Raw genomic sequence first — 19,701 nt, 5'->3', positions numbered from 1 at the left:
ATAAAATGCTGACGGGACTGCTACGCGTACGCCACGTAGGACGAAACCGCTTTGGTTTGGGTTGAGGGGGGTAATTTGTCCGGTATTGAAAGTTCAGGGTGAACGATGTCTGGTTTTTGGGTTTAGGGGGTAATTCGGTCGACCGCGATAGTTCAGGGGGTCATTCGTACTTTTTCCTTTTTTTTTTTGCCATCAGAACATTGAAGTTGATCATGACCTAAACACAGCCGTAGTATCTCAGTGAGAGTACTCCCTCCGTCCCATAAAAAAACTAACCTAATACTAGATATGACACATTTTATTACTACGAATCTGAATATACATTTGTCCAGATTCGTTGTACTAGAATGTGTTAACCTAGTACTGGATATGACACATTCTATTACTACGAATCTGAATATACATTTGTCCAGATTCGTTGTACTAGAATGTGTCACATCCAGTCATAGATTTGTTTTTTAGGATGGAGGGAGTAGTTGTTACTACTTAAGGATATTTCAGTGGAGTATTCCATAAGGATATTTCAACATTGTTAAAACAAACAAACTATCTTATTAGTACCAGCCAAACTTCTGTTGAAGTGTACCCGACAAGTTTCTTCAATGGTCCTAGAGGAACATTACAATAACCATGCTGATGCATGCCACGACTTCAACATGATTGGAATAGTCCAAGTGAATTGTGTCAGCCAACTCTTATTCTTATGTATTAGGTGGTGTTCTTTCTTCTAAAGATAAAATAAAGATGAAGATTAAGTTTTTTTACGCAAAAGAGAGATAATATTAATGTATGATTAATGAGTTTTAATTATTATATTTTTTTTAAAAAATAGATTAATATGATATTTTAAAGCAACTTTCATATAGAAAGTTTTCGCACAAAACACACCGTTTAGCAGTTTAAAAAGCGTGTCATGGGTATCCAATATTTTATCTAACTTTTGTTGGAGAAAAGAATAGGGCCGTAGGTTGCTCCTAGCGTGGTTTTGAGATTTACTAGCAAACGTATATAGAATTTAAAGATCGATTCTCTATTACTATAAAAGCACAGTCATCATCCTCCTCATATAAAAAGCCGCTTTGCATTGAGAAAAAAAAAGGTAGAAACTACATTTTTCATACCCCGTTGCAAACGCACGGACATGTAAGTGGTTTATATCCATAAAAGTTAGGAGTAGCTATTTGCCTCCTCGTTTTATTTTAAATTGTATTTTTTTCTCCGTTGCCTCTTGTTCTCAACTTTTATCCCTTTCCCACCATCACCTTGCATTGCTTTTTTTTGGAATAAAATAAAATGGGGAGGCTTTTTTGGAATTAAAAAAAGATAAAAATACAATACTAAAATGTATTATTCTAGGAATAGAATAATACGCCAGTTACCCAGTGGTCACTGGTGGAGACGGCTAAGGAGGAATTAGCTAGGATAGAACTAACTTTCTGCCGCTGTTTAATGGTAGTTCAATGGAAAAAAACAAGCGACTATTTAGTCATCGGCTCTGCTCACACACCTAGGTGTTTTGTCTGCATAGGAGTATAGGACACAAGCTACTCACAGTAGCCAATGAAAACTAAAATATGAACAAAACAGTATGGCGGATTAGTTATCGGTTGAATAACATGATTATTAATAGAGCCATCAATTAACTGTGTTAGAGCATTCCCAATCCAATGACTAGGATTGTGTCCATAACATTAAATAAGTTGCCACCTAGGAAAAAAAATGATGTGGCAAGTGAATAAATGAGGAAAGAGAAGGAAACCATGTCTTGCATGAGACATGATTTCTACACAACATCCAAAACATCATGTGAGATAAGTAGCATTAAATTGAAGTATGGAATAGTGGTGTTTGCATTGGAAGAGTAGTGTCTAGTACTAGTTTCTTGATGATGTGGAGTTTATGGAAACCACGTGTGTTATGGGTTGGGACTGTCCTTATTGATATTAATCTCATATCAATTGATATTACTCTCGTTATCCGGACACATAAATTTTATGGAAAGTTTTCAATTCGAAGAAAGAACCGATGCCTCAACTAACCCTCAATCATTGTAGGCTTGTACTCTTTTCATAAAAAAAAACCTAAATCTAAAAGGATGTAATATTTTCTAATATAATGAATTTAGACAACTTTTTAGATTCATTATAATAAAAGATGTCACATTTTAGTATAGGTTGAGTTTTCTTAGACGAAAGGAGTAGCTTAGTGACCGTGATTATCTTTGACCTACGACCGTTAAAAATTCCTTCCGCATGCCGGCCGAAAGAAAACCAATTCCGCACCCGTACACAAAGTCACACACACACCTCACAAAAAAGGCTTCCAGAAAAAAAAATCCACCAAGCGAAAATAAGAAGGGAAAAAACAGAAATAAAATAAAATCAGCGACGAGCCAAACGCCGAAGCGACTCCTCGTTTCGTCTCCTCCCCATCTCTCCCCCCTTCCGCTTCCGAGCCAAGCAACCGAGCGGAGCAGCACAAACCCTCCTTCTCCGCCTCGATTCCGCGCGCGCGTGGGTCCCCCCACCTCACCGTCACCGGAGGAGCAGCACCGGGGGGTCGCTGGCCATGTGGCCCGGCTGCGGCGGCCGCTTCTACTGGGCGCCCGCGCCGCCGTCGCCGTCGGCGGCGGGCGCGAGGGGCGTCGTGGTGGTGTTCGGGTGGGTGTGGAGCGACGAGGCGCAGCTGCGGCCGTTCGTCGAGCTCTACGCGTCGCTCGGGTGGCGCTGCCTCGTCTGCCACCCCGACCTCGTCGCGCTGTGAGCACCGCTCCCCTTTCCTTCCCCCTGCTGCAAGTGGTTTCGTTTGGCCGCGCTACTCATCGCGTGCGCTCGTGGAAGTGGTCGCTTGTAGTTCTATAGCCTCTGCCGCGCGGATGTAATTATAGCTGTTTTAGGTTCAATTTTAGCGATAGCTCGGCTTGTTCAATCGGGGGAGGCGGATTTAGGTTTAGTTTTATGCGACTATATTTTGGGATCTAATTTGTCGGTCGAGGAGCGTTGAATGGATCATCTCCCTCCTTGAAGCGCTTAAACCATGGTTGTTTAGCCATCTTAGCTTGAGAATTGCTGCAGCCGTGTGATCTTTACTTCTTTTTTATGGTAGAAATGACTAGGTAACTGCAGCAAAAAGATGTTTAGCTGAATTGCTTGGTCGGACTTTGATTATCACATTACATTTGGAGGTTTTGGTGTTACAGTATATTGATTGGAGGATAGTGGTAGGTTTTTATTGTGTGGATTTGTGGTAACCTGATCTTTGTATGATCAGGTTGGGACAATTATAGGGATTTTCTTGGATCTCACTGAATCTGTTTAGAAATAACATCACGAGATTTAAATCCTTCTTCTGTTACATTTTGACCTTTAAGGTCTTCTTTTATCTTCAGCCACAATTTCTTAGCATCAGTATTCATAGTCGTTACCCCTTTCTTATTCTCTTTTTCATGTACATATGCTAAGTTGAACTAGTAAGATAATATCAATAAAAGAGACGGAATTTTCCCAGTTTCGTTAACGAAATAAACACTTGCGCCAACAAAAAGGGGAAAAGTAGAGGGGGTGGGCATCATCATGACACACTACGTAACAAGTTCATTTTTTAAAAAAAGGTACTCTATTAATCAACTATCAGAAATGGCAACAAAATAATTGAAACACCAACGAGAACTCACATGATGACACCAACAGCAACTCAAATTTCTTCTAGAAAATGAGTATTACACCCATTACCAACCTTCTTTTCACAGAGACATACAAGGGCATATCATGCCCTACCATAAATGTGACTTCCCAAGTTATCCTTTTTATTTCAGAGAATCTGGAGCCGACATATCTCCTCAAGAGTTAAGAAGGCCTTTATTTCTCGCATTTAGATTGAGCACTCGAAGACACATTTATAAGCTTTTTAATCATTGATATAAATGAATCTATACACAATGGAATATATCGCATTGACTAATATTTGTAAATTAAGTATGTAATATAATACTCCATCAGATAGTGCTGAAGGGTAGGGTTCTTTTTATCAGCATCATTTAATTTGCTGGAGGAGTAATAAACATTATTCAATAGGGTGATTATGGCCTTTTATCCTGAATGAGATATAACAGGGATCTTATACTTGGAGAGATCAAGTGTAAAATTTCAGATGATCCCTTTGTAGATGTTATACTACTACTTCATTAATTCTTTCCTTCATGTAGGTATCTGTCTGAGAAAGCTGCGTCGCTGGCATCTGGTGTTATCAGTGAATTAGTGAAGGTTAGTGCTCTATTGTCTTGGCATACACAACAAATACTGTATTACATAGGGAACACCGATAGCTTTGTTGCTCAAAGTGGGAATTATTAAAATGTATGCTGCTTGGTGTTTTGGCAAGTGGCGACAGTGTAAAATAAGCCCATCCCTGTGTTAGCACGAATAAGCGTTGTGCAGTATACTTGGGAAATTCCTCAGTTTGACTTGTTAGTTCTTTAGCTGTTATATACACATTAAATCCATAGCTGTAACTGGAAATTCATGTGTGTAACTGTGCATCCCTTCATAATCTTATTGTTGACACGGATCTGTGTTATGCATGCTTTCATATGAAAAACATGCATTACTGTTGAAATTTTGTAAAATCTACCAGGAATACTATTATTCTTGATTATTTTTGCAGTCTTTCTGGAATTACATGAAATGGTGCTGTTTCAGGAATTCAAAGTAAAGCCATTGCCAACTGTGTTTGCTTCCTTTTCTGGTGGTTCAAAGGGATGCATGTACAAGGTTATTCAGGTACAAGCCTGACCACTATCTTTTTGAACGATCTGATCGTAAACAATATCTATTCTTTCATTTTATTCTTCACAGTTGAAATGACTGAATTTTCTTGTCTGTTCCAGTTACTTGATGGAAACTGTGAAGGAGATGCAACCATGGTATGCTCTTTCTTTTATGTTTTTTTACCTGAAAGGAGCACATCCATTTATATTCATTACTAAAAACCTTGTACATTTGGTTGAGTGTATTGATCTATTTCATTTGAATATACCTTGTCATCATATCTGCTCTACCGTTTGCATTGTGGATATTGGCTAGTTGGACAACAGCCTTGAATATTTTGGCAAAAGGGTTGATCTATTATTGACAGAATTTTCATTATGCAGAAGGACTATAGGTTGGTGAGAAACTGTATCTGTGGGCAAATCTATGACTCTGGCCCAGTAGATTTTTTCAGTGATGTGGGTACCCAGTTTCTCCAAAATCCTATGATTGGCAACTCATCTCGACCATCCATGTTACTTTCATGGATGACAAAGGCCCTTGCATCTGGAATGGACACACTATTCCCAAGCAGAATTGAAGCTCAGCGTGCAGAGTACTGGCACACACTATATTCATCAGCAGTAAGTCCAGATTTTGCCCATGTGATAGTGTGATTGTTGCATCTCTCTCACTGGTCACAACTGTACCAACTATTTTCATTTGTTTGCAGGGGCTGGGTCCTGTTCTTATGCTTTGCTCTGAAGATGATGATCTTGCTCCATGTCATGTTGTCTGTGGTTTTGCCAGGCGTCTCATTGAACTGGGTACTGATGTTAAAGTTATCAAGTGGAGTGATTCCCCTCATGTTGGTATGTTCTTATGTTCGTATCCAGCTATATTATGTGGAATCTCTGATTACAAAGATTGTAAAATACCTCATTCTGTTTAAGAACATAACAGCTTGGACATTCAGTAATCAGTATGTGACTCTGACCTTCACTTAAATCCCATGACAAATATGATGGCGCTATTTTCACATTATAAGTACTCTTTACCTCTTTGACACCAATCTGATGACAGGATCTAAATTTAATTACATACTTACAATCAGATAATTTTGACTGACACTTTCCAGAAGGACATGTATTTCTTAACGGATGGGATTGTAGGAACATGGATTTTGCATGATCATTCTTGCACCTAGCATTCCAGAGCAGGCATTAATGTGATATTGAATTGTCAATAAAATCAACTGACTGGTTTTGAAGACTCACCTTTGAGCTCATGTCCTAGAACAATTCACAACTGAAGACAATAAATTCATCATTTGCATTATTTACTAGTTAGCATCCTTTCCCATGTATAGTGATGACTTGAAATATTTTGTACCTATCAATTAAGCAAAGAATTCATTTTAAGCTCAGCTATCCAATATGAGCTGTTTGCACATTTATATTGCTAGACATGAGGATGCTATACTTTAATCTTATGGTCTACATTGCAACCGGCGATATAGTCTACAATTATTTATGGGTGTATCATTATCAACTTAAAGCTTTAACATTTCTTCTCTGCTACAGTGCTACTAGACAATTATCAAATTTAATGGACTATCATAATATCAGATAACCTCCCTTGATATTATGCAGGCCATTACATGTTGCATGAAGCAGAATACAGGAGTGCTGTAAATGATACTCTGATAAAAGCTCTTGTCACCTTTTGCCACAGAAGCCAGCTGAATGCCACAAGTGATCAGGAATACAAGATAGCACACTCCGTGTGCAGTCTGCACAACGTGGCTGCTAATTCAAATGAGAGGCTGAGAAGGGTAGCCAACGGCCCCAGTGACCACTTCTTCTTGCCAAGTTCAAAGGACCATAATGAATCTAGGGATCCGGATTCTTTGATTGATGAACAGAGGCGACAACTATCCTATCCACCCAGCATGGAGCCTCAAGGAGTCCTTGGCCAAATTCTGTTTGATGTTTGTGTTCCGAAGAACGTTGAAGGATGGGACATCAAACCAACAGTGTCCCCAAACGGACGGCCAACATTGGCTTCTGCGCGGCAACTCGGCCCTTTCAATCCCATCAAGTATTTTCGACGCTCAAGGCTATAATTTGTCTGCTGCAACTGTGAGTTTTGTGTACATAACGGAGGCAAGATGTCTAATATGACTCTGAGCAAGCTTTCTCCTATGTAAGTTTCCTTGAGATTGACTCACCTGCAATTTCTTTTTTGCACCGATGACTGTACATATGTTGTGTATAGTTATACTAGTGGATATATTAGAAGGGGCCTTCTAGGTTGGGATGGTAAGGTGTATACTAACAGTGTATAGGGGAAGGTGTGCACTATTATGGCCCTAAATTATCTATTTTTGTGCCCCATAGTCATATGATCTAATCTAATTATGAGAACTATTTATCTTCTCTCTCTCTCTTTATAAATTGTAGTTTCTGCTAGCGTCTTACATTGTCTATCGTGATTCATGTTCTCTTGTTTGTCTTTTTTTTTAAGAGTATACAGTCCGTTGTTGTACTAATTATTTTTTTCGCTTATAGATGCTTCGTTGATAAGTTCTTATCACATCTTTGACTCGTTGGTTTCTGTTTAACACGCTACCATGGATTTAGCTTACTGACTAAACTACGGGAAAAATGTTGTTGGCATGCCTGCCTTATCTGTTTACGTGGCTCTTTGACTCGGGATCAATGAGAAGATAACTCTATTTGAAGGGTTTGCTGAAGTTGTTGGTAGAGTTAGCACAATAAGCACCTAAGAAAGCGTGATAAACACTGATTAATTGCGTAAGAAGAATCGAATTTACTTGAACTTTACTTGCAGTCATAATTAGCTGATTCATTACTACGCTCTTGTTCCTTTCCTTTTCCTTCAACTTTTGACAACGTGTTTTCTGACGGGCCAAGAGTCATATCTTGGAACATGTGAATGATTCAGGGGCATTCATGGAATCCTGGTGATAATTGGGTAATTCTGCACAGTTGCTAAACGCTGAGCCTTTTGACTTAGGTGAGGCCGAACATTTGTAGCTGCATGTGACTTGTTAGGGGTTATTTGCTTTTCTCTGTCGTTTCGGTATAAAGTTTATTCATCGAATATGATCTTTGGTATATGTAGCGCTGGCAGCACATGTGTGCGGCGCTTCCCGCTGAATTCGATTAGATGGAGGTTCTCCTAAATGATGCGCTTCTGCTTGAGCACGTACTTAAAGAGAGAACTGTGATCCTACGTTTATTTACAGGAATGATAGTAACTCATGGATTTGTTATTTTATCTAGATCATGCAATCTTTATATTGAGGGGATCCTTGAACTCTGATGTATGTTTACATGGCCGGTATATAGGGATACTGTTATATGGGATACGGTCCAAAAATTTAATAAAACTATAGGCATTGTGGTCTAAGTTGTATAAAACCATAAGGTTTTGACACGTGACACATAACCCTGGAATTATAGTCACAGTTTTATAGAACCACACCAACTATCGTTTGATCATCACTACCATGAGTTCTAAGGGCTGAGTTCTAAGGGCTGTTTTGGTTTAGTGCCAAATCTTGTCCTACCAAATATTTGGTAGTCTAAATAGTACTTGTGTGATATTTGGATGGATGCCAAAACTTGCCAAAACAATAGAAATCTCTACCAAAATGTTGGTAGTACCAAAAATTGCCTAAAATTTGGCACTACCAACAAATTGGTAGGGTTGCAATACAAACATGCCCTAAAATTACATATGAAATTTATAACTTCTTTGATCTATCGTATACTAGTTGTAGCTATCTTAATTTAAGTATTTTTTACTTTGATATAAGAGTAACAAGTTAAATTGGATGGTGTGATTTTGTGAAACTTTTGGATTGCAATACTCGGGTTATGTATTACATGTCAAAACCTCTGTGGTGTAACTTGAATCATAATACCTATGGTTTGGTGAAATTTACTCTATTTTAAAATTTATGGAAATTTATCATATATATGGATGGGCTGTAATCATCAATTTCTATATATTTACAATCTACTAAGGCAGGCCCTGTTTGAAATAGTTGAAATTGATGGTTGATGGATTATCTACTTTTGTGATAGTTATTTGATGAGGGTATAAATGAATGAATTAACTCCTAAAAAGCTGAAAAATTATTCTAGAAAAAAAACTACTATTCCAAAATTATTTTATGTAGAAAATTTTTGCACAAAACACACCATTTAGGAGGTTGGGAAGCGTGCAAATGAAAATAAAAAATCCAGATTTTTTTTAAAAATGGTTTAACTACAATCCAGTATAAAGGAGCGAAAAAGCTACCCCGCGATCGGTCGCCTTCACGGTGCTTCTTTTTTTGGTACCGTATTACTTTCCTATTTTAGTTGTTTATACACCGTTTGTACACCTCAAGTTTACACATATAAAGTTTATACACCTAACGTTTGTATACCCAAAGTTTATACACCTAAAGTATATACACCTAAAATTCTTATACCTAAAGTTTGTATACTAAAAGCATATACACCTAAAGTTTACGTACTTAAAGTTTAATTATACGCTGAAAGTTTATATGTCCGATTCAGATTATGGATTTATAGGTCAAAAGTTTATATATCCGATTCCAATTCAAATTCGGATTCAAATTTTTTTTACATAGAATATTTCTATGCATAAAGTTTATACGTACGAAATTTACTGGATATATTTATAAGTATAAAGTCTATACACATGAATATATTTTTAAGGGTATTAAACTTTTTATTTTCTTTTATTTTTTCTAATTTGTTTTTTAAAATGTTTTGAAATTCATGGTGCAGTAGGAAGGGGAGCAATGGGGGAGGCGCATCGTGTTAGAGGGACGGGTGCGCCCGATCGCCGTGTGCGATCACCCACCCATTAGCTCTCCCATAAGGCCTTGTTCGGTTTAGAGGGGATTGAAGAGGATTGGAGGGGATTGAGGGGAAATAATTCCACACCACAATAGGTGTGGAATAAATCCCCTCCAATCCCTCCCTCATAGGAATTAACCGAATAAGACCTAAAGGAGCACATGTCTGAGTCTATGTCATGAAAATATTAGACACAGTAACTGCTAAATTACTACATTTGTCTTACATTCTGGCGCTTGCTTATTTAGCACACCTTGTGCAGCAATTTTCTTGTCGAATCTGATTCTTCATAAATAAATGGATATTTCTGCATCATTCAAATTAAGAATCTTGGGGACTAGAGGCTTCAATGGGAGTAGTACCAGAACTTTACCTTTTTAGATAATACTAGAACTTTGCTTAAATAACTATTATTCTGCTAATACCCTATGATTCCCTCTACCACCACTTGCACCGGTGAATATTTTACAGAAAAGCACGTAATGATAGAGCAGAGATGATTCACTGGTAAACAAATTGTAGACCATGATGAACATACATTATGTTATTGATCACCAGGGGAAATTTGTTGGGGGCAACAGCTTTAAACTGAAAGATTATGCTACCACGAAAAGAAAGGGTTACTATGAATTTTCCCAAGACAAATGAAATGTTAGAGCTCAATCACTAATGAAATGGTGAACTTTTAAGCTCCACCACCTATTATTCTCCATGCTCATCTTAGAAAAGTATATATGAATTATCTGTCATTTCTTGTAAGTTTAATTCTCAATACAGCAGGTCATACTGACCTAATTTTCAACATATTTCACTTATCCATTACAAATGTACACGCGCACTAAACTAAAAATAACCGTAAGAGTTGCTAGAATCCGAGACACCTGGTCGGCGTTGGCAAATTTATTACTGAGTACTCCTATATTTAGGGGAAATATTTATACTCTCTCCGTTTCATATTATAAGACTTTCTAGCATTATCCATATTCATATAGATGTTAATAAATCTAGACATATATATGAATGTGGACAATGCTAGAAAATTTTATAATATGAAACGGAGGGAATATTATATCACAGTGCCATAACATAATTATCAGGTGATAGCCATGATGCATAGGCACACTCTCAAGACCACAGGAAGAGAGTATACTCCCTCCGTCCCATAAAAAACCAACCTAGTACTGGATGTGACACATCATAATACAACGAACGTGGACATACCTCTGTCCAGATTCATCGTACTACAATATCCGACATCCAGTACTAGATTCGTTTTTTTGAGATGGAGGGAATACAACAGAACACTACTATCACATCTACAACATCATCTCACGCTCTCACCAAGAAACAGTCCCAACACGAGATCCCAAAACGCGTCGAAGTCCACCATTTTTCCGTTGTACTCCCTCCGTCCCAAAAAAATGAATCTAGGATTGGATGAGACATATTATAGTACAACGAATCTGGACAGATGTATGTCCAGATTCATTGTACTAGAATATGTCACATCCGGTACTAGGTTGGTTTTTTAGGGATAGAGGGAGTATCATCGCCCACCTCCATCAATGTGCTTGCTACTCTGTCAAAGACACGAGCATTTCTTTCCAAAACCCAAACAAGTCCCCCAAATATTCCATGTGGATTTTGTGAGCACTCTAGATGCTTTGAAACTCAATCATCTCTGTACTCTTTGCTGCCCTGTACCTTTACACTGCAGGGGTTAGACTATGTGCCACCACCACCTTATCAAACACCAAAAATGCTGCACTTTTAAGCTCCACCGCCTATTATTCCCCTTGAAAAATCCCAAAGCCAAGCACCGCATCCTCCTGCAGCAAAGCTCCCCCACTTGTCATCTACTCCCTCCGTATTTTAATGTACGACGCCGTTGACATTTTGACAAACGTTTGACCTTTCGTCTTATTCAAAAAAAATTATGTAATTATAATTTATTTTATTATGACTTGATTTATCATCAAATGTTCTTTAAAAATAACATAAGTATTTTTATATTTGCATAAATTTTTTGAATAAGACGAGTAATCAAACGTTGGTTAAAAAGTCAACAACGTCATACATTAAAATATGGATGGAGTATCATTTAATATCTTAATCATTTTTCACCCAAAAATGTATCCAAAGTTCACCACGGATATATATCACGCCATCGATCGACCAGTGGATTAGGTAATAGATTGACACGCAAAGCTTTTACATGTTCGCGAAAACAAAATAATAAAAAAAATGCATCACCACCGTCCTGCCAAACGCGCGTGCGTGGGAAACGTGCGGTAAATAGTTGCGCCGTAAAACTCAATAGAAGAAATCAAGAAAGCCAAGCTCTCCCTGATCCTATATATATTGTTCGACGCTGGCTCACACTTGCCTCTCACCCAGACAGATCGAGCTACACACTGAGATAGTAGCTAGCTAGCTGAAGAGATCGATCTAAGTAGAGCAACTGATCAGCAGATCGAGTGATCGAATCAGCTAAGCTAGCTAGCGAAGATGGCGTTCAGGAGGTACAGGGCGCTGCCGCAAGGGGAGGTGACGGTGGAGGAGTTCAGGGCGTGGCTGGGGCAGTTCGACGCGGACGGCGACGGGAGGATCAGCCGGGACGAGCTGCAGCGCGCGCTGCGGAGCCTCAACCTGTGGTTCGCGTGGTGGAAGGCGCGCGCCGGGGTGCGCGCCGCCGACGCCAACCGCGACGGCGCCGTCGCCGGCGACGACGAGGTCGCCACGCTCTTCGCCTTCGCGCAGAGGCACCTCAACGTCAAGATCGCCGAGCTCGGCGCCTCCTACTACTGAATTAATTAACCTCCCTCTCTCTCATACTGTGATCGACAAGTGTGCGTGATCAGGATCGATGTACGTACGTAACTGTGTGAGATTGCGCGCTGTGCTGTGTATGTTTGTGTTTTTGCACATCTTTTGTGTTGACTTGATTTTGGTCTCGGAGATTCCACTCTCTATTTTTACTCTCGTTTCATCGATCACTGCGGGATTTGGAGAAATTATGTGTGATCTTTGTCGATCTCTTTAGGCCCCAATTTAAACTGACCATCGATAGCTTACTAACAAAGGGGAATTCAATTGGTGTTTGGTAAAGGCTATACTAGTATAGATTTTTAGAGGTTAAAAAAGTAAGATAATATCTAAAACGCAATCGATGATTGAGAAAATGGTTACTTACACTAATCATTAGTTAATAGGGCCAAGATAATTTAGGCACCACAATGGACAATTTAATGATTTGGCACTTTATTAGTCCGCAGTACTTTAATTGTATTGGTATTTATAAGGATGCTATATAATATCATAATGAGTCAATGATAATAATGGCTAAGTATGTTTGCGAAAGCGCATGTAGCATAGTTGTTACAAGAGTCTCAGTAGCACCTTAGGTCCTGGGTTTGACTCCCCATGGAAGCAAACTTTTCAGCATTTAACGGCTTTGTGCTTTCAGTGGTAGGCGACGTACCCGTCGACAACGAGGCGCCCGTGGTGATTTCGTCAATCTCCAGGATGCATTTGCCGGCCCAGTCTTCGAAGATGCTCATAGGGGTAAGGTTTGCGTGCGTGCGTTCATACTCATTTGAACAGTCCTCATATTTGCCTCATCTGTAAAGCTACTTGCTGGATCTGAGGGCTTTCAAGGAGACTGATTAATTTGTTTGGACTGAAAAACAACAACCGTTGGATGGTAGATGGACAGTGCACGCACATGATGTTACGTTGTAGCTCGATCCGATCCACGTCCCGTCCTCTTCCTTTGCACGCTGGCCAGCACATGATGTGTAGAGGTAGAGAGACGGTAGTCACCCACTTACCCTTAGATCTCTGTTTTTCTGAGGGCTTTTCAAGAAGTAGACTGATTAATTTGGGCTTTTTAAGAAGGAGACTGATTAATTTGTTTGGACTGAAGGCAAGAGAAACAACAGCCATTGGATGATAGATGGACAGTGCACGCACCTGACGTTACGTCGTAGCTCGATCCGATCCACGTCCCCTCCTCTTCCTTTGTGCTCCCTCCCCGTGCCGCCTGTGCCTCCACGACGATGAGGTGCCAATGCGGCAAGCAATTGGACCTCCACCTAAGCAAGGCAAGCCGCGCTGGCCAGCACATGATACGTAGAGGTACAGAGACGGTAGTCACCCACTCACCCTTGGATCTCTGTTCTTCCCCAGACAGCGTGCGCGGAGTTGAAAAATTTAGGGGCGAATAATTCCAATTCTATTGGTGATGCTCTTAGAAGCTAATTTCATCCTCCATATTGTAAGTTGTAACTAAACATATTTTCACTGAAAAAAATTGATAATTGAGCTTAACATATTTTCACTGAAAAAAAAAATGATAATGGATTGGCCGAAGCAAAACCCCCCGACCAAACCCAACCAAGGCCACACCAGTTGCAGTGCAGCACGACTCCACGAGGCCAGACGGTGCGGCTCGACCGAATCCGCACGCCGCCCGCGGCCCGCTCCTCGGCGACGCCGAGCAACACGACACCTCCGCGCGCCGCCATCCAAGTCGTCCGTCGCGTCGCGTGCCGAAAACCCAGCAGCAACCAGCCAACCACGATGCCGCCGCCGCCGCCGAACTCCTCCTCCTCCTCCTCCTCCTCCTCCTCCCTCCCGCTCGCCGCCGCCCCGATGTCCAACCCGTCGGCCCCCTCCTCCTCCTCCTCCTCCTCGTCGCTGCCCCCCAACCCCCTCGCCGCGGCCTCCTCCTTCCTCCACCACCACCTCTCCCGCCTCGCGTCCCGCTTCGCCGCGCCGCCGCGCCCAGCCCTCGCTGCTGTGACGGCGTCGGCGGCGCCCCCGGGGCCGCAGGGCGCCTCCGCCTCCCTCTCCCTCGCGCTCGCGCCCGACGAGGTCGCGCGCGCGCTCACCGGCACCCCCGTCTTCACCGTCTGCAACTCCAGCAACGAGTTCGTGCTCGTCTCCGACCCCGCCACCGGCCTCCGCTCCCTCGGCCTCCTCTGCTTCCGCTCCGAGGACGCCGACGCTCTCCTCACCCACGTATCCTCATCTTCCCATCTGTTATGCCTTTTGCTGTTTGATTTGTTCTTTTCGCCCTAATGGTTTGGGAGTTTGTGTGGTTTAGGTGAGGATGCGGCAGCCGGTGGTAGGGAGAGGGGCAAAAGTGGTGCCGATTACGCTTGATCAGGTGGGATTAAATCGATATTTTGTGATCAATTTTGTCATCACTCTTCTAGGACCAACTCTGCATAGGAAGAGTTATGGAGCATTTGGGTTTATGCAAGAGTTAAATAGGGACATACAGTTGTATGATAATTTAGTAACTGAATGACATATTAACGAGTAGCAAAGTGGGACCTGGATTTCTTCCAAGAGCAAATCAAGGAAAGCTGCCGTTTCTTATGTGCTGCCCCTTTTACCTAGCTTAGTCTATCTTTTCTTACAACACCCATGCTTTTCTTGCATATTCATGCTTGAGGGTTCTTGGGCTTAGGCTAGCCTCGTTGCAACTTCACTCGTTTCTACTTCATTCAATACAACTAGTATATTGCTTACATTTAACTATGCTGATTATTTTTTATGTTTTACAATGTAAATATACCTTAAGCCGTCCTTCTAAATGCAGGTTTACATGTTGAAGGCTGAAGGTATTGCATTTCGGTTCTTACCTGACCCTCTTCAAATTAAGAATGCGTTGGAGGTTAGTTCTTCTCTGGATTTGTGGCTCTTTGCTCCATCTTATCTATAAGTGGATATGTTTAGTACGCCCATCTGGCCATCATTCTATCTCACTAGAAAAGTGGAATTCAGTTCCTCAGGTTGACAGCATTACTCCTTAAAAGCATCAATGCAGCCATTGCATCTTCCAAAATTCCAATGGACTCCTTATATACCAATTTTACTCCCATTTAATGTTTTTAACTATTTACCAACAGTCCGAGATCTTTGCAGTTTGGGTATGTGTGTACCTATTTTCTGTATCACCACTCAAGACTTTACACATGGACTTGGTTCCTTGTATATATTATTGGTAGAGAAGTTGTACTGTCACTAATCATTGCCTTCACCAGAATGCACAAATGATATGCATACACTAGACAGATGCACGCAGAACACATGGAGTGCTGTCACATGTCAGCCTATTTCATAAGGAGAAAGTCCCTTCCTTGCAAAAGAAAAAAAAACATATGGGAAGGTGGCATTTTAAAATATAGATAATCTGTATTGTTTTTCCTGTTTCTTGGTGTGGACTGTCCACATTCAGTGGTTAGACTTCAGAGTATATCATGGAATGTACAACTCATGCCTTTTCACTCATGAATCATGAGTATATCAGAGCTGACGTCTTAACAGTGTATAGTATGTAGATTATTGCTATCTTATGCATTGTTTCACTAATGTAAGAATGCTAACAAACTTACTTCAGCCCAGTGACGATTATCCTTCGTTTTTTCAGTTAAAATCTGGCTTAACTGCTTTTGATGGTGTTCCTGTTTTCCAGGTAATACTCATGTCTGTATTATTTACTGAAAAATATACTTTTATGGAAAGCATTGAGACATACCCTTTGCGATTATTAAATGTATTTTAGAATATTAACAATAAATGTATTAAAGTTGATTTGCTGATTAATATCTTGACTCAGTATAAATTACTCGTGAACTTAATATTACCAAAGTGCATGGACTAATAGGTAGGTTCTGAAGCTATCTGCTTGTTCCTGTTAGTTATTAGCCCATGCCTATTTATTAAATGTAAATGCATGAACTGTCCTGTCATAATTTCTCGTTATTTGTCACATGTGTGCATCATTTTGTGAAGCTTTAGCCTTATCTTATTGGCACGACTTGTTGTACTAAAATAGGACTAGAAGATAAACGGATAGTCAAAAATTTTCAATTGAAAGTTTAGGCGTGCAGTAGTCTAAACCTTTTCATGGAATATCAGATCTTCTGATGTTTCGATTGTCATAGAACAAGGGAAGCCCTGATTTTCTTATCAAGGAAAAAACTGAAGTACACAGCTTTAGGTCCATCAACGCAGTTGGTTACATGTTTATTGCAGTATGACATGAAAAATCACGTGGAATAAAAGCATCATGGCAGGAGAGAATGCTTAACTTTCTTCCGGAGATGCTTGAACACTTTGTTTCAAGATATTGTGCCATTATATGTATGATTTTCCAATTATTCAGTTGTTTGCAGCACTGGACTTGTGAATTTGACAGGCTGATAGCTGTTTTTGATTATCATAGCGTTCTATCCTAAGTACAGACTATTTAAGACATTAAGTGATATATTCAGCATTTGGTGATTTATTCTTTCCAATAGCAATAATGTCCCATTTGAATGTGCAGTCAGACCTATTGGTTGTTAAGAAACAGAAGAAGCGTTACTGTCCGATATATTTTCAAAAGGTTTGCCAGGCTTCAATTTCTTTCATGTAGTTTACCCGGTCTGATTTAGGTCTTCACCATTTTCGCCTTCTTAGCTCAGGAGGACATAGAAAGAGAACTTACAAAGGCTTCTAAAACTTCTAGAGGATCTGCCTTATCTAAGCAAATCATGGTATGTGATTTTATCGTTATAATATCTGATTGCTTTCCTAGGATCTGATGATGTTGCCTTCAAATTGTGGTTTCTTTAGGTTGGGAGTTTGGAGGATGTCTTGAAGAAAATGGAGGTAGGATGACAGAAATGCGTTCTGGATTGTTTTTACTTAGGAAATACTAAACATTATAACATACTTGTTTCTACAGATGAATGAGAGGAATTCTGGTTGGGATGACTTGATCTTTATACCCCCTGGGAAAAGCCTCAACCAACATATTAATGAGGTATCAGCATAATTTTGTTCTTGCAGTGATACCACAGGGTTTGAGCACACATACACTTGCTCACTTCAAATGCTGTGATGGCCAGCCAATCAATAGTGTCAAGTTGCTGCCTGAGCTTCTTTTTAATACTTTCTTGCTAGTGGTTCTTGTAACAAAAAAGTTCAGGATTAAAGTGAAAAAATATGTGTGGTTTTTTCATTGTTTCAACCTTCAAACATCAATACAAGCTCCACTTGAAGCTGGCGAAGTGTATGAGGCGCAAAATCATCTCTGTTGCAGGAAAATTATTGTTCCACAGAAAAATTATTGTTATGTGCTAGATTACAGTCATAAAAGAAACAATAATTAACGTTGCCATGATCAGTGTGTGTTCGGTGGTCTTTCGGGGATAAAATCCAAGTTTCCCTTATCTTTAGCCACCTGGACCGAAAAGGACGTTCGTGTAATCATTTTGCCTTGTCAATCCATGTTTTGCACTTGTTTCTAACGAAATGATCTGTATTTTCTTTTCCAATGCTACTCGTTTTCATTTATCTTCCTAAACTGAAGAGGGCTAATTGCACACTTGTTCGCTTTATCTTTTCGAATTGCATCTTAGAAAGTCAACGGGCAAAATTTTCTCGATCCACCACAGATGTGTATAATATCTCACTCGTTTAAATTTAAACGAGAAGTATATTATTATTCCTTGATAAAATTTAAACGATAAGTATTAAACTCCATTCTACTCGATCGTGGATCTGCCGATTCCGCGCCAGCACAGAGAAGTCTACGAGTAGCGTCCTGGTGATCCGCGGCTCCGCGCTGGGCCGGGCCCCGGCCATGGCCTCCGCGCCAGCGAGGCTGCCGCTGCCCTGTCGAGAGGAGTAGGAACAACGGGTTGAGTGTGCTTTTCGGTTTGGAAGGTCTCTGTGTACTTAGTAGGGCAATACCATCATTCATTTGGGAGAAATTGGGAGTGGATTCTAATCCAGCGAGAGGATATCCCCTCGTTTGCCTTTTTCTTTCAAATCTATTAACTTATTAAAGTAATAGAAAAAGGAGCATCCACGTTCGCTCTCACGGCATAGAAATTCTCACATTAATCAAGAAAAAAAGTAAAGTCCATATATGTACAATTTAAAAATAACAGAAATTTAGAATTAAAAATAGGGAATATAGATAGAGGAGACTAGAGTCCATATAAGTATATACTTAAGAACTAATTAAAATTCGGAATTAAAAAATAGGAAAACTAAAACTAGAAGTCAGAGTCCCTATTGAAATATAATTTTAAAATAACTAAAATTAGAACTAAAAAAAATGGAAGAAGATTCTATAGCCTATATAGAATATAATTTAGAAAAAACTGAAATTCGGAATTAAAAAATAAAGAATATTAAAAGATGAGTTTAGAGTCCATATAGAAATACAATTAGAAACAACGGGAATTCAGAATTAAAAAATAGGTATATTGAAAAAAATAGTCTAGAGTCCATATAGGAATTTACAACAAACTGAAAGTCAAAATTAAGAAAATAAAATAAAATTAGAGTTTAGAGTCCACATAGAAGTACAATTTAGAAAAAAACTAAAATTAAAATTTAAAAATAAAAAAATAAGCAATATTGGGAGAAGAGTCTAGAGCCCATATATGAACATAATTTATTTTGGAATTAAAAAAAATAAGGAATATTGGAAATAGAGTAGGAATACAATTTATAATTATGGAAATTCTGAATTAAAAATAAGAATACTGAAAGAAGAATATATGGTTCATATAGGAATTTAGAACTGACTGGAAGTTAGATTTAAAAAAATTAAAAAATTAAAAGTAGAATTTATAGTCCATATAGAAAGAAAAATTTAATTCAAAATAAGCAAGAATGAGAGAAGAGCCTGAGTTCATATAGGAATACAATTAAAAAAATAAGTAAAATTAGAAATTAGAAAATAATTAATAACTATCAATACAATACAAAATTCAAAATTGTGTTGCTATTTTTTAATATATTTTAGTGATAAAATATGAAAATATTTAAGCTATTATATGATAAAACAAATATAATGATGCTAGCCGCGCAATCTATGCGGGCTACCATGCTAGTTCAATATAAATAGTTGTGAAAATTTTGAAATTTTTTTTTGACAATGTAGAATATAGTGATATCTATCTATCCACCAAAAATCAATTTCAAATTTGATCTATACATCGAGAAATAAAAAAGACAAATTTAGATGTGAACAATACTACTAT

At 39.2% G+C, this 19,701-nt stretch overlaps 3 protein-coding genes across 8 annotated transcripts; all 3 read left to right on the top strand.

The window, feature by feature from the left end:
• The first annotated feature begins 2,452 nt into the window (after positions 1–2,452).
• LOC4340472 (uncharacterized) lies at positions 2,453–8,052 on the top strand. 5 transcript variants are annotated; one of them, XR_003242993.2, is made up of 9 exons: positions 2,453–2,759; positions 4,205–4,262; positions 4,698–4,778; positions 4,886–4,921; positions 5,150–5,389; positions 5,479–5,617; positions 6,398–6,950; positions 7,713–7,784; positions 7,893–8,052. XR_003242993.2 is itself a non-coding variant. In XM_015788736.2 (7 exons), exons 1-7 carry the CDS (start codon positions 2,569–2,571, stop codon positions 6,868–6,870), a joined length of 1,218 nt encoding a protein of 405 aa, XP_015644222.1. In that variant the 5' UTR covers positions 2,453–2,568; the 3' UTR covers positions 6,871–7,183. The 5 variants fall into 5 exon arrangements, 1 of the variants encoding a protein (XP_015644222.1); XR_003242992.2 differs by having other exon boundaries at positions 7,682–7,784; XR_001547016.3 differs by having other exon boundaries at positions 7,713–8,052.
• Positions 8,053–12,000: 3,948 nt separating this feature from the next.
• LOC107281456 (uncharacterized) lies at positions 12,001–12,604 on the top strand. Its single transcript, XM_026026572.2, has one exon. It carries the CDS (start codon positions 12,155–12,157, stop codon positions 12,452–12,454), a length of 300 nt encoding a protein of 99 aa, XP_025882357.1. The 5' UTR covers positions 12,001–12,154; the 3' UTR covers positions 12,455–12,604.
• Positions 12,605–14,049: 1,445 nt separating this feature from the next.
• Positions 14,050–17,822, top strand: LOC4340471 (protein TIC 22, chloroplastic). Of its 2 annotated transcripts, XM_015785859.3 has the most exons (8): positions 14,050–14,668; positions 14,754–14,816; positions 15,255–15,329; positions 16,086–16,130; positions 16,986–17,045; positions 17,125–17,196; positions 17,276–17,311; positions 17,388–17,822. In XM_015785859.3, the coding sequence occupies exons 1-8, from the start codon at positions 14,228–14,230 to the stop codon at positions 17,475–17,477; spliced, it is 882 nt and encodes a 293-aa protein (XP_015641345.1). In that variant the 5' UTR covers positions 14,050–14,227; the 3' UTR covers positions 17,478–17,822. The 2 variants fall into 2 exon arrangements, with proteins under 2 accessions (XP_015641345.1, XP_025882356.1); XM_026026571.2 differs by lacking the exon at positions 16,986–17,045 and having other exon boundaries at positions 17,095–17,196.
• Positions 17,823–19,701: the final 1,879 nt, after the last annotated feature.

The sequence above is a fragment of the Oryza sativa genome, chromosome 6 (genome assembly GCF_034140825.1).
Source record: "Oryza sativa Japonica Group chromosome 6, ASM3414082v1".
Classification (NCBI taxonomy): domain Eukaryota; kingdom Viridiplantae; phylum Streptophyta; class Magnoliopsida; order Poales; family Poaceae; genus Oryza; species Oryza sativa.
The sequence above is the reverse complement of the archived record's forward strand: the minus strand, read 5'-3'. Positions and strand labels throughout refer to the sequence as shown.

Coding starts and splice junctions, on each gene's coding strand:
- LOC4340472 (XM_015788736.2), top strand. CDS start 2,569: ATGTGGCCCGGCTGCGGCGGCCGCTTCTACTGGGCGCCCGCGCCGCCG. Junction 4,263..4,697: donor TTATCAGTGAATTAGTGAAG/GTTAGTGCTCTA, acceptor GTGCTGTTTCAG/GAATTCAAAGTAAAGCCATT. Junction 5,390..5,478: donor ACACACTATATTCATCAGCA/GTAAGTCCAGAT, acceptor ATTTGTTTGCAG/GGGCTGGGTCCTGTTCTTAT.
- LOC107281456 (XM_026026572.2), top strand. CDS start 12,155: ATGGCGTTCAGGAGGTACAGGGCGCTGCCGCAAGGGGAGGTGACGGTG.
- LOC4340471 (XM_015785859.3), top strand. CDS start 14,228: ATGCCGCCGCCGCCGCCGAACTCCTCCTCCTCCTCCTCCTCCTCCTCC. Junction 17,046..17,124: donor GTCCGATATATTTTCAAAAG/GTTTGCCAGGCT, acceptor TTCTTAGCTCAG/GAGGACATAGAAAGAGAACT. Junction 17,197..17,275: donor CCTTATCTAAGCAAATCATG/GTATGTGATTTT, acceptor TGGTTTCTTTAG/GTTGGGAGTTTGGAGGATGT.